A 14,852-nucleotide genomic window follows, 5' to 3' on the forward strand; every position below is an offset into this window, starting at 1 on the left:
TCTTCTTCTTCTTCTTCTTCTTCTTCTTCTTCTTCTTCTTCTTCTTCTTCTTCTTCTTCTTCTTCTTCTTCTTCTCCTTCTCCTTCTTCTCCTTCTCCTTCTCCTTCTCCTTCTCCTTCTTTTCCTCCTCCTTCTTTTCCTCCTCCTTCTTCCCAAGGAAAAGGATTTGTGGAATGACTCAGAAAACTATTCTTGAGGTGCTCAGCCCTGAATGAGAGAAGCCCTGTCTAATTCCTGGTACAGTGATAACATGATAAGCGCACATGTATTGACTGGCTGGCGGTCTGTAAGATGAGCATATGGGAGGACAGAAGTTAGATGATGACTTGTACCAGCCTTGCCGCCCAATGCAGACTTTACTATACTTTTGAACTCTTCAACCACTAAAGCAAGGGCCCATTAGGTGTTGAATTCTTTATTCTCCTAAGTTTGCCCTGGCTCGTGCAGAATCTGCATAACTGGGAAGAGATTCTGGAATTTATGAGATTTCTTTGTTGTCTTGAAAATTCTTCTTGGGCAGACAAGACTGAACAGGTGAAGGATTGAATATAAACTGTCCTCCCGAAAGGCTGGCTGTGTTGTGTGCCCAGGTGTGGCACTACTGAGAGGTGATTGTGTCAGGAGGACCTAACTTCATTACTGTGTTATTTGCAAGTAGAGCCTTACTAGAGGAAGTAGGTTGTTTTGGGGCATATCTTCGATAAATGATATATGTCCTGCTTTGGAAGACTCTGCCTCTCCCACTCAGCCTCTCCCGGCAAAGTGAGCACACCCCTCCCTTCACCTCTCACCATTCCTTTCTATCATCATGTTCTGCTGCACCACAGACCTGAAGGCAGTGGAGCCAAATAGACTGAGATCTCCGAAACTGTGAGCCAAAATGAATCCTTCCCCTCTTTGGCTGTCTTCTTGGGTGTTTTGTTACAGCCCTAAAAAGTCTGAGAACACAAGGTCCTTATTTTTTTTTCTTTTTTTTTGAGACAGGGTTTCTCTGTGGTTTTGGTGCCTGTCCTGGAACTAGCTCTTGTAGACCAGGCTGGTCTCCAACTCACAGAGATCCGCCTGCCTCTGCCTCCCAAGTGCTGGGATTAAAGGCGTGTGCCACCACCGCCCGGCAAGGTCCTTATTTTATAAGGAAAAGAACATCCCTAAAGTTAAACGAAAATTTTAATTCCCCACCCCCCAATAGTACTTGCCTTTCATCCCAGGGACTTGTGAGTGCTAGGCAAGCACTCTACCACTGAGCCACGTCCCCAGCCAGTGAGCACTCTACCACTGAGCCACGTCCCCAGCCAGGTGAGCACTCTACCACTGAGCCACGTCCCCAGCCAGGTGAGCACTCTACCACTGAGCCACGTCCCCAGCCAGGTGAGCACTCTACCACTGAGCCACATCCCCAGCCAGGTGAGCACTCTACCACTGAGCCACGTTTCCAGCCAGGTGAGCACTCTACCACTGGGCCACGTCCCCAGCCAGGTGAGCACTCTACCACTGGGCCACGTCCCCAGCCAGGTGAGCACTCTACCACTGAGCCACATCCCCAGCCAGGTGAGCACTCTACCACTGGGCCACGTCCCCAGCCAGGTGAGTACTCTACCACTGAGCCACGTCCCCAGGTAGGCGAGTACTCTACCACTGAGCCACGTCCCCAGCCAGGTGAGCACTCTACCACTGAGCCACATCCCCAGGTAGGCGAGTACTCTACCACTGAGCCACATCCCCAGGTAGGCGAGTACTCTACCTACTGCAGCTACACCCAGGGCTAGGGAAACCACTGCTACACCCCCACTGAAGCAAACATTCTACCACTGAGCTACAGCCCCAGTTAGGCAAGTGCTCTCCCTCTGCTACACCCCCAGTTCCAGTTATCTCCCCTCTCCCACCTTAGTGATGCAGTCTTTACTTCTGCCATCTTCCTTTTTAAGTTTCATTAATACTGAAGCCTTTTGCCTTCTCTTGGACACTCAGCACCTTTCTCCTCCAGTCCTACCCTAAATCAGCTGCTTTGATGTGTCCTTTCATAGCTACCTTCATTAACTTCTGTTGCTCTCCAAAGCATTCTCTATAAAGCTGCCAACGTGTTCTTCAAACACAAGCTGGATCCCATCACTTGCCACCAGAAGCCTTGCCAAACTGGCTTAGACTTAGCATTTGCCTCTGCCATGTCCTTGCTCAAAACGAACTGAAACTGTCTTCCTGATTTCTGCATAAGATGATGCACTCTCTGCTCATCCAATGTTTATTTCAGCCTGTGATGGACCAGGCTGCTTGTGACTCTGCAGATGAGATGGGAAACACAGTGGTCTCTGCGCACTGACTTCCTGGTGGGGAAAGGCAAATAATAAAGTGCCTCCTAAGTAAGTACTAACTTGTAGATTGTAGAAGGGGCTCTATGGGATTGGGATCGCATCTAGATATATACTGGGCTGGAGGAAGATAGAAGGGCTTGCAGGTACCCACACCTGACAGCTCTGCAGGGGATATTGATCTTCAGGAAGAGGAAAGTGGGTTCTAGTGAGAAGGGTCAGCTTGTCCAGGGGGTTGGCAGGAAAGATTTAGCTAGTGAGGGCCATGAGGCCCCCAACATGGTGGGGTTCCAGCAGGAATCGACCAGGACTTATTGTAGTGAGGAATTTGGCTCATCTTTACAGAATTTTAGCTGAACGTTTGCTAGGTAAACCACAAACATATAATTATATTTGAAAGTCAGGTAATCAGTGAATAATTTCTTAGGGTAAGTATGTCCCAAACACACACAAGACACAGCTACAGAAAATATGTTTACTATATACTTATATTGAACTTTTATTCAATATTTAAAGTTCAAATTTGACTGGGCTACTTGGTTTTTGTTTGTTTTTGTTAAGTCTGGCAACTGCTAATTAAAAGGGCACTGAAAGGTTTCCATTGATAAGCAACTTGGCCCAGTTTGCATTTTAAGATCCCTTGGGTGAGTTTGTGGAGAATGGTTTGAAGGCTAGCGGGAGTCAGCTGGAGGCTGAAGTTCAGGAAAGCAAGGTGGGCTCGAGGGAACGCAAGGGTGGTTCAGCGGAGGTGGTGGGTTGGATTGGGGTGACCAGCGCCTTGCAGGGCTTGAAGTGAGAAGGGCCCATCTAGGAAGTTGCTGTCGGGAGCTCTGGTGTGGCTCCCGAGATTCTCAATTTCTAATAAGCTCCTAGGTGGTCTAACAGAACCTAGGTGTTGCTGACCTCGAGCCAGCAAGCTTCTAGAAATAACTGGGGTCCCAGGACCACTAGGGCTTCATTCCTGTTTATGTGAACAAAGTTGTATCAGAACACATCGCCACTCGTTGCTCTCATGACACAACAGGGATTGTTAGTCCACGCTGTCTAAAATATTTATATTTGGCTCTTTATAGAAAAATTTGCCCGCCTGAACTATACTTTCAGTAGTAAGGGTCACGACTTGGAAGGCAGCGATGAAGGTAAAACGCAGATAAACACCCAAGCTAGCTGAAGATGTGATGGTTGGGGGATGGTCTGCCATGGCTCACCTAGCCTTTCCCTCTGCTCCTGAGGTTTAGTCTTTGAAATCAAGTGAGTCTGTCAGTTGCCGAGTACCTAGTATTGTTGATTTACTTTAGAAGTTCTTGGCCCAAGGGATTCTACTTGGTACCTGTTTAAATGTATAGAAATGTTTCTTCATAAACAGGAGGTTATAGATATAACTAGATAGCATCAGGTAGCCCGAAAGAAACGGTCCTGTCAACAGGAAGCTGATGTTGACTCCTGCTTCTATGCACTCTTGGCTAGTTGTCCACTTCCTCTTGATTTGTGCCTGCTTTCAGCAGGAGGCACCAAAGCCAAGACCGGCACTGTCTACTGCCTACTGCACCACTAGTAAAAAGCCACCCCCCCAACCCCCACCGCTAGCACTCAGAGGGCACACCTATGCCTGTCTATGAGGGAAATCACTTCAGAACAAAATGGGAAGGGAGGAGGGAGGAAGCCCAAAAAAATCTTTGGGTTGTCATTTAATGGTCCTCTCAGCAAAAGCACAGACAAGTGCAGACTGTGTAGTGGTAACTGTTGGGAAAGAACTAAGCTAAATGGCTTAACGCACCCTTCCAGGGTGCTGAATGCTATGGATTTCAGGAAATTGCTTCTCAGGAATAGCTTCTTAAGGCCTTCCTGCTGCAGCGTAGCGATGCCAGATGCCCAGCAATGGGCTAATGCTAACAAGTTCACTGCAGTTGCCACCGGACAAAATTTACTGCTCCTGGAACCCACAAAGCTGTTTTCCCAGGAAGAGGAAGCTGCTTTCTAGTCAGGGTCCAGGCAGCTCAGTAGCAGTCCAAATATTATGATACGTACTTTTATTAAATGCGGCTGTTGTTCTGCTTTTCCCCATCTGGGGAATTGTGTAACGGTAACAGCTGCCAAGGATGAGAGATTAAAGTGTGTGAAATAGACTGACCGGTTTACTTAGAGAGGTGAAGTTATTTTTGTTTTTGTTTATTTGGTGTGTGCGGGGTGGGGGTGGTATCAGGCTAGATCATGATAGTTGAAGAGACTTGCTAGTTGCTTTCACCCCCAGTGACTCTGCGTTCCAAATCACTCCAAGATCATCTGCTTAGGAAGCTGCCCTCCTCCGAATCCCAGAATTCAGATTAGAACCCAAATAATCCTTTCACAACATAATTAGTCAAGGGCAAGTTTAGAACTCTAAATTAAAATACGTTTTTCCTTCGCCACCCATCTAGTAGGTTTTATTCTTTGTGTGCGGTGTGGGATGGGGTGAGGTGGTAGCCCTTCAAAAACTAGCTAAAAACTGTACTCTCAAGAAGCGCAACAGCATGCTGTACGATTCAATGAACCTGTTGAAACGTCTCGCCACAGTGTTTGCTGCAAAGCGACAGACAGAAATCCCAAAAGAGAAAGCTTCTGTGGGGGTAGAGGTGCCTCTGAGGTGAGTAGAAAGAAGGCCATCAAGGCCCAGGGTTTTGCTGTCTGAAATAAGACTGCAATTGGAAGCTCCGAGGATTTGGCCTGCAGCGTGCCCTACACACGGGCTGTGTTTGGGACAGGAGACATTATTAAAGGGTTTCACACGTCTATTTGCATGAATTAGCAAGCCCGGGAGAGCTGCTGAAATGCATTTGAAGCTCTGACCTGACATGAAGGTCACATAGACATCCCCAGAAGTGCATGCCTACAGAGAAGTTACATTAACAAACCTTTCCAGTCAGTGTTGAGAGATCCTCGCCTCCTATGATCTGCAGCTCGCCCATGGACCGGTCATTCTGCAGAAATCGGGGAGCGGGGAGAAAAGAAAGACAATGACTTTCGTGCACAGGAAAACTTGAAAAGCACATTTTCCCATCTTCTTGGTTAACGGCTAGATTGTGCCTTGCAAATACAGTGCACATAGCTAGCGCACATAGCTAGCAAGGGCTCACCGTTGCCTATGGTTACCAAGAGCCACTTTCCTGCAGGCTCTTGAGACAAAGCCAGCTAATGACTGGCTGGTGGGGAAAGACTGGAGAGGGGGATGGACGGCTGGAGGGAGGATAGACAAACTTAATAAACCATAGATAGTACTGTCCTGGGGCAGAGAAGTAGGGAAAGACATCACTTGTGGGCTTTTCTGAGGTGAGGGTTGGGAGCTCCAGAAACAACTTCTAATAAACCCTAGCTATGGTTTGCAGTGGGGAACAATCCGATTCTGATTTCACAGGAAATGGAGCCCTCATCTGTTCTCTTTCCTTGGAAATTCAGCCCATCATCTGATGACAAGAGCAATGGTAACAGACCGTGTGGTCAAGAAAGACTTGATCTTCTGACATAAGTGATCAAGCTTTAGGACCTGTCTGTAGCTCCAAGAATATGAGAACCAGGGAGAATTTTTTTTAAATTTAAATCTTCTAAGCGTGAGTTTATCGTTCATTGTTTACAATGTTTAAATATCGAACATTCCAGTGTCCTAAGAAAACTTCAAAAAGCAAGCAAGTACACAAACAAGCCAGCAAATACTTGCTTTTTATTTTTAAGTATACATAACACGAATCACTTGGGGAAGAATTCAAGTGGAACTTTGCTTCTGCCTCTGCCTTGTGACAGACACACATCAGAGGAACTGAAGCAGACAGACTCAACCAATCCGCTGCATGACCGAAGCAAGAATGCGGTGCTGTTGCAATGCCTTGATGGAAAAGGATAAACTTGAGAAGACAATTGTATGTGTGCCATTCCGTGCCGCAGCAGGAGATGTCCTCGGTTGCTGGTGCAGACAGCTATTCCGTTTGGTAGTCTAGCAGTCTTTCCCCTGTCTTGACAAGGACTTGCCTCATTTTGGAAGAGTCCATCCCATAGGGTCAGGCAGGGCCGGCCTTAGTGGCGTAGAGAGATCAGTTCTACCGTCAGCCTTAGAGTTTGCGGTCTCTCAAGCAACTTCCTGGAGGAATTTTCTTGAGCTGGCTTGAGTTGTATTCTGCTGCCTACAGGCAGCAATTTCTGTAAGTATGTAGAGTCACTTTGTCAGGGAATTGGTTGCTTGGGAAAGGGAGAAATAATCCAAACACAAGAATGACAATTGTGCCAGTAAAGAACCTTTGTGTGACCAAAAAGAGATCTACACGGTGAGACCCTCTCTCTGAAGAACCAAAATAAACAGACGTGTTGCTAAAGTGTTTCCCTTTAGCGCAGTGTTGGAGGAGCATCTGAAAGTGAGCCATTAAGTTAGATAACATTAGCAGTCTGACCCAGGAAAGAGAAGGGTCACTGAATACCCAGAATTCTAAGCTTTTTTGTATTGGCGGTCCAGTCATATTCACAAGGAGTTATCACAGTGGCTAAGAACTTGCAAAACAATACCAAAGGGGGCTGGAGAGTCAGCTCAGCGGTGAATTGCTTTTGCAACACTCAAAGAGGACCCAATTTCTGTTCCCAGACCACCCATCCAGAGGTTCACACAAGCAGTTTCAGGCATCTGACACTCTATTGCGGCCTCCAGGGGCGCTTGAACTTGTGTAGCATACACAAACACATCCATACATAAACCAAAGTCTTTTTTTTCTCATTTATTTTTTTTTTGTCTTTGTTTTTATTGAGCGATATATTTTTCTCTGCTCCCTTTCCTTCCTCTTCCCTCCCCTCCTACCCTCTCTCATGGTTCCCATGCTCCCAATTTACTCGGGGGATCTTGTCTTTTTCTACTTCCCATGTAGATTAGACCAATGTATGTCTCTCTTAGGGTCCTCTTTGTTGTCCAGGTTCTCTGGGATTGTGGACTGTAGTCTTTTTTTCTCCTTTATGTCTAAAAGTCACTTATGAGTTACTACACATGATATTTTTCTTTCTGGGTCTAGGTTACCTCACTCAATATGATGTTTTCTAGATCCAACCATTTGCCCGCAAGTTTCAAGATGTCATTTTTTTCCCTGCTCTGTAGTACTCCATTGTGTAAATGTACCTCATGTTCCTTATCCATTCTTCAGTTGAGGGGTATTTTAGGTTGTTTCCAGGTTCTGGCTATGACAAACAATGCTGCTATGAACATAGTTGAGCACATGTCCTTGTGGTATGATTGAGCATACTTTGGATATATACCCAAAAGTGGTATTTCTGGATCTTGAGGTAGGTTGTATCCTAATTTTCTGAGAAATCACCATACTGAAATCCAAAGGGCCTGTACCAGTTTGCACTCCCACCAGCTTTGGAAAAGTGTTTCCTCTAGCCACATCCTCTCCAGCATAAATTGTCATCAGTGTTTTTGATCTTGGCCATTCTTACAGGTGTAAGATGGAATCTCAGAGTTGTTTTGATTTGCATTTTATGATGGCTAAGGATGTTGAGCATTTCCTTAAGTGTCTTTCAGCCATTTTAGATTTCTCTGTTGAAAATTCTGTTTAGGTCTAAATCCCATTTTTTTAATTTGATTATTTGTTCTTTTGATGAGCAGTTTCTTGAGTTCTTTGTATAATTTGGAAATCAGCCCTCTGTCTGATGTGGGGTTTGTGAAGATCTTTTCCCATTTTGTAGGCTGCCATCTTGTCTTGTTGACCATGTCCTTTGCTTTACAGAAGCTTCTGTAGCAGAGTCTTAAGTCAGGCATTGTGATATCTGCAGAAGTTCCTTTATTGTACAGGATTGTTTTGGCTATCCCGGGTTTTTTTTTTTTTTTTTTTTTTTTTTTTTTTTTTTTTTTTTTTTTTGGTTTACCATAAAAAGTTGAGTCTGTGAATTTTGCTGGGAACTGAATTGAATCTGTAGTTTGTTTTTTGTAAGATTGCCATTTTTACTATGTTAATTCTACCTGCCCAAGAGCATGGGAGATCTTTCCTTTTTCTGTTGTCTTCTTCAATTTATTTCTTCAAAGATTTAATGTTCTTGTCATACAGGTCTTCCACTTGTTTGGTTAGAGTTACTCCAAGATATTTTATCTTATTTGTGGCTATTGTGAAGGGAGATGTTTCTCGGATTTCTTTCTCAGTCCATTTATCATCTGCGTACAGGAAGGCTACTGATTTTTTCGAGTTTATCTTGTATCCTACTACATTACTAAAGGTGTTTATGAGTTGTAGGAGTTCCTTGGTAGAATTTTTGGGGTTGCTTATGTAAGCTATCATATCATCAGCAAATAGTGGAAGTTTGACTTCTTCTTTTCCGATTTGTATCTCCTTGATCTCCTTTTGTTGGCTTATTGATCTAGCTAGAACTTCAAGAACTATATTGAATAGATATGGAGAGAGTGGAACCTTACCTTGTTCCTGATTTCAGTGAGATTGCTTTGAGTTTCTCTCTATTTAGTTTGGTGTTGGCTCTTGGCTTGCTGTATATTGCCTTTCTTATGCTTAAGTATGTTCCTTGTATCCCTGCTTCTCCAAGATTTTTATCATGAAGGGATGTTGGATTTTCTCGAAGGCTTTTTCAGCATCTAATGAGATGATCATGTGTTGTTTTTTTCCTTCAGTTTGTTTATATGGTGGATTACATTGACAGATTTTCGTATGTTGAACCATCCTTGCGTCTCTGGGATGAAACTAACTTGATCATGGTGGATGATCATTTTTCCAGTATATTATTGAGTATTTTTGTATCAGTGTTCGTGAAGGAGATCAGTCTCTAATTCTCCTTCTTGGCAATGTCTTTGTGTAGTTAAGAAAACTTTAGAAAGTATCAAGGGAGAATGCTTTCTTATCACTCCAGAGATACAGGGTTCAACATGGGATGATCTGTATATTATAATCAGCTATGTTATAACCAAGAGAAACAGAATTTCAGGCCGAGGATAATCATAGCTGCATGCAACCACAAACCACAAGGCACCACATGGCTAGTGAGATTTGGATTAACAGATCAGAGTACATTTTCAAATAATTCTGTTATTCCACCCAACTGTCGAATGTTTATCTCTATCTTATTGGCTTTATATTTGTTTGTTAAAAACACAATAACAACAACAAAAACCATGGGCCATCAGAAAACTAAATACAGTACTCAAAGTCACACAGAGTGCTGCCAAATGAGTCTCATTTACAAAGACCTTTCTTAGTCCAAGTTTCTAAACATGTTTTTAATATTAGATTTGTCCTTAACCCATCTGGAAGTTATATCTTCCAAGTGTGTATATAGTCAATTATCCCAACACCCTTTACAAAATTATTATTTTCCCCTATGGTCTAGAAATGCTTGTTTTTAAAAGCAAATTTTTTTTTATCCTCATGTAAAAGGGTCAGTTTCTGTATTTCTCCAACCTAACATGTTGATTCTGGTATTAATTAGTCTGATATGCTCAAGTAATTAATTTGATTTCCCAATTAGTTATAAGTAGGAAATAATAAATTTGCTTTTCCTAATATTAAAATTTTATTCTTATAGTCACAGTTTTAAAGTATGTCTTAATATAAAATAGCGTCTTGGTTTTTTTCCCCCTTTTCCTGTTTCCTGTTTTGGCTGTTTTTGTTCTTGCTCTTTCTCTTTGGGTTGTTTTCAATTGATAGGTGTGGAACACTGGGTACAGAGAGTGGTGCATGGTCAGCCTCTGATCTATCAGACACATATAGTTACTGTTTGAATGGCAAGCACCCCGCCTCTGATCTATCAGACACATATAGTTACTGTTTGAATGGCATGCACCCCAACACCACTACATATTGCCAGCTTAGTCTCCAGCTTGGTGGTCCTGGGAGGTGGTAGAACCTTTAAGAGGTGAAGTTGAGTAGACAGAGAATGTGTCACTGGGGGCTTGTCCTTGAAAGTGGTACTGGCACAATGACCCTTCCCCCCACTCTCTCTCATTTCCTGGTCACTGGATCAGTGGCATTTGTTAGGATTCAGGCATTATGCTGGCCTGTCCTATCATCTGGCAGAATGTACCCAGGCAGTACCCTGTCCAGCCCAGGGTCTTAGTCCATAGGCAGGTGCAAAGGTCCCTTTAAGAGACAAACTCAGCCCACTCTCTTCTCTCTTCCTTTTTGCCATTCTCTCTGACGAGGCAGCTTTCTCTCTCCCTCTCATCTCATTCCCATTTTTTTCTTCCTTTCTCATTCCCTTTATCTCAAATAAACACCACACTGAAACTCTGCGTGGCATATTCTGTCACTCTCCACGGTCCTCACCGGCCATGGGACGCTCATACGAAGGACTCTCCCACTCCTGTTTAGACCAGCTTTGCTGTGTGCTCCCCCCATAACTGGCTGCCTCACCACAGATCCAAAAGCAATGGAACCAACCAGCCAGTCCTGGACTGCACCCTCAGAACCCTGAGTAAAAACAAACCTTTCCTGTTTGTAAGCTGCTCATCTCAGGTATTTGTTACAGTCATGGAAGCTGATGACTATTGAACATCAAGATCACTTTTTCCTTTTAAATCCATTAGGAATCGGCCTCTTCCCAGGCACACGAGGGTCTGCAGCTCCCCTGCTTTAGTGACTATAAAAATAAGTGGCCTTTTCATTTCATTTCTTTTCTTTTTTGTTTCTTTCTGGGACAGAAAAGGGAACCGAGAGATCCAAGTTCTCCATCTGTAGGCTTTCAAACAACGTTGCTGCTTTCATTCCTGTCTGCCCTTAGTCCAGTTTTTTCAGGTCACAGTGGCAGGCCCCTGAGCCTTTCAGGGAATGCGATGGTGCTTCTCTCAGCTCCTCGGCTGATGTTTCCCTTTGTGGGCATTCCACTGGTCCCTTTCTCTGGTCTGCAGCGCCAGTGAGCCCCATCAACTTGTTTACTTTCTAAAGCTTAAATGCTGACCTCCCCCTGACCATGGAGGACTTCTCTTTCTCCTTTTAGTCCTCGTGGACAAACATTTTATTTCTTTTATCTTAATCTGTTAGTGTAGGAAAAAAAAATCTCTATTTGAAAAAAATAGACTTTCTGGCCTGAGTGGATACCTAACATTCCAGCCCGCCAGGTCATTCACTTGGTTAAGAGACCGCACCTAGAAAAAAGACCTCAATGGTCAGAATAACAAGTACTTTAATGAGATGTTGACTTTTCTTTCCTGTTATCCCCACCCCTCGTGCTATAGTTTGCAAGATCTCTCTCTCTCTCTCTCTCTCTCTCTCTCTCTCTCTCTCTCTCTCTCTCTCACACACACACACACACACACACCTCTTCTCTTCCCCAAGCATGCTTTTCTTAGTGCTTTGAGTTTCCCCAGCATTTTGAACATCCTTCCCCTCTGCCTCATGGCTGCCTGTCAGCCATGTGTCTACTTCCATGCTAGCACAAGCAGCACAGCCTTTTTCCTCCTTCTCTTCTCCATCCTCTTCCTGTAGGCAGCAGCTGAAGTTGAAAGTTCCCTGCCTTGGTTTTCTTAGAAACTCTAACAAAATTGGTCTTGGAATTCTGCTTGGGTCTGTTCTTCAATTCTTTTATTAAGGAGACCAAGAACCCAAAGAGGGGGCCATGATTTCCCATGCAAAAATTCTAGCAAGGCTTTAGGAGGGGATAAACTTAATTGTATAAATCCAGTCCATGTCTGTAGCCATGACCTATAGCTAATGGTTCTCAACTATCATATGCAAACTATCATAAGGAAGTAGGGTTGGTGTTTGCTTTAAACTGAGGTTACTCATCAGCACTTCCTCTGACAGGGCTGCTGTGTTCTGTTGCTGGACCTTCAGAGCAGAGTTGTTCTGGCCTCATAAAATAAGCCGGGTGTCTCCTTCTCCACCCCATACAATTTTTTTGTATGAATGGGTTGATCAGTTCCACTAAGGTGTAGTAGAACTCAGATGAGGTGATAGAGCCCAGGTCCGTCCCAGTTGCACCTAGCAGGCATGGTCCCACCCATCCCTAGTGTTGCTACTTGCAAGAAGCACACAGTAGCTCTTGAGAGCAGCACGGGCAAGGAGTGAAGTAAGGTACAATAACTGAAGTGGCCAAGAGAAATAAACATCCTGGTATAAATGCTGATGATAAAGGACGTGCGGACAGACTAAAACACTAAAGCAAACCTCTGACATTCACTTCTGTCATTCTTAGAAGAAATATTTGGACTTTTATATTTTAGGTGACTTGCCTTCCAGGTACTGCTGCACCAGACAGTCCAGCGGGTGACATGAATCTGCACATTGCATTAGACGTCTTAGATATCATTTAGTGAAAAACAAACTGAGGAAGAATGACTACTGAAAATATCCTGTCCCATTGAAGAACCAGAAGAGGAAAACCAAGCATATAAATAAACAGAAGAGCCATTCTCTAAGCCACGCGCAATTTGCTTTGCATCTCCCGTGCGTCCCCAGCTCTCTCCTCCGCAGATGTTGCTACTTGTTGCTTCCCCAAGCTCATCACTGCTGTGCTCCAGGAAATGGACAGCCATGCAGAACAGAAATATTTCATTCCATGAAATTTTAATGCCCACAGTGGAAACCTTCTAGTTAAGATGTTGCACAAGGCTCAAATGGAGTCCTTTCTTCTCAGTACATTTGATACTAAGCCAGATAATGAGGATGACTGGGCTGGTTCTGGTACCCCAGTTTTTTAAACAAGGGCCGAGTGAGGTTGGACATGACTCTTAATTGGGTCCCTTAGTTCTTTAAGCTGCATGGGATAGCACAGCACTGTGAGGATACAACACAGAGCCTCGTGTGTTATCTGTGCCTGTCCCTGCTTCCAGCTGTGTAGTCTTGCTTGCCTTACTTACTGAATTCAAAGGAAAATGGGGGGAGGGTCAAAGTTCTATTGCTAAATCCAAAGGGCTGAAAACCACCATGCTAATGTTTGGGAATTTATTACCCTTTGACATTGTTTTATCATTTTGTTTGGTTTTGATTTTCTGTTTATTTATTTAGTTTTTTTTTTTTTTTTTAAGACAGGGTTTTATGTAGTTCTGGCTGTCCTGAAACTCACTCTGTAGATCAGGCTGATTTCAAACTCACAGAGATCCACCTTCCTCTGCCTTCTGAGTGCTGGGATTAAAGGTGTGTATCATCACGGGTTCCTTTTAACAGGTATATGAACTTGAAACAATTTTACCTCTCTGTACTTTAGTTTTTCTGTGCATAAAAAGAGTTCTTACCTCAAAGGATTATCCAGAGGGGCAGGCCAATTCCTGTGCCCTATGCATTAAGGAAAGTGCCTGACATGCAGCAGTCAGCAGGGCTTGCTAGACATCCGCCCGTGGTGCGCAGAACAGGTGCACCTGCTGTTTCTAAGACTGGGGCTGGGATTTAGTCTTTGTTTGAGTTGCTTAATACACTGAATATGTATTAACTGTGTGCTCTGTGGTTGTGGTCCCCTGCCGATGACTGCAGCCCACAGCTGGCTGCCTGCAACCCGGGAGGCATGTGGTTAAGACTGGTGAGCTTCCAGTGGTACTCTGAATCATGCTCACCACGGTTTGAAACAAGTTCTTCTGGGAGTTTCTTTGGGCTTCCTTAGTGACTTCCCAGATCCTAAGCCATAGTCCGGATCTTTATAAAGGTTTATTTGGTGGACATAGTTTTTATCCCCTTTTGCGATTTTCATCAGCAGAAGCACTGGAGATCATGTTGGATTCATGCTGGTTTTCTATACTGTGGATAGATCAGTAGGTATGGAGCTGACCTCAGACACGCCTTAGAAGTGTACAAGGTCTGGCGTGGAGTTCAGTGGCAGAGTTCATATACAGTATGCATGAGTCACTAGGTTGGTCTCCAGAACTTTTAAAACAAGGTGGTAAAAAATCTAGGTGGGATCTAATGTGGATGGGTAAGTTTCTGATTTTCCAGATTGAATTACATTATTACCTTTGGATTATAAAAATTGCTTAAATAAAAAAAACATTTAAATAGATTTGTCTACTTGTTAACAAAACAATATTTTCCAAATATCAATGTTACAGAAAAATTCAATATTCACAAATGTTGACAAATATTATGAGTCCCCTATTTGTGAACTAATTCACCACTGCTGATAGATACCAGCTGCAGAAGACCCTGGGTGTCAGGATTCATCATGGCCTTTGTTCTCTAAGTCATGGCTTCTGTTTGTTTGTGACACATCTTGTCATCTTTTGTCACATGGGTAATTATTATTTATTTTATTGCATGTATCTCTGTGTGGTGCCTGTGTATAGGTGTTCGCATGTGTGTGCCTACGTGCATACATGTATGTTCTCATACATGTGGGTGCTTAAGTTTCATGTCACGTGTCTTCTTTGGTTGCTCACCACCTTCTATATCAAGGCAGGGTCTCTCGCTTGAGTCCACAGCTTGCTGATTCAGTTAGTATAAGTAATCAGCCTGCATTTTGGGTGCTGGTGTCACAGGCAGGCTGACATGCCAGCTTGGCATCTGTGTGGGTCCAGGGAATCCCAGCTCTCTTTCTCACACTTGCCCAGCAAGTGCTTTACTTACTGAGCTATCTCGTTAGCCTTGTAATTCTTAATTCAGTTTCTTGAACTTG

At 43.8% G+C, this 14,852-nt stretch overlaps 1 protein-coding gene across 2 annotated transcripts in view; it reads right to left on the reverse strand.

The window, feature by feature from the left end:
* Prtfdc1 (phosphoribosyl transferase domain containing 1) overlaps window positions 1-14,852 on the reverse strand; it is a 98,107-nt gene that overhangs the window by 13,762 nt on the left and 69,493 nt on the right. For both annotated transcript variants that reach the window (XM_075970639.1, XM_075970638.1), the window contains exon 4: window positions 5,198-5,263. In XM_075970639.1, coding sequence (XP_075826754.1) covers window positions 5,198-5,263 — 66 coding nt within the window. The remainder of the gene's footprint in view (window positions 1-5,197; window positions 5,264-14,852) is intronic.

This window comes from Microtus pennsylvanicus, chromosome 4 (assembly GCF_037038515.1).
Source record: "Microtus pennsylvanicus isolate mMicPen1 chromosome 4, mMicPen1.hap1, whole genome shotgun sequence".
Taxonomy (NCBI): domain Eukaryota; kingdom Metazoa; phylum Chordata; class Mammalia; order Rodentia; family Cricetidae; genus Microtus; species Microtus pennsylvanicus.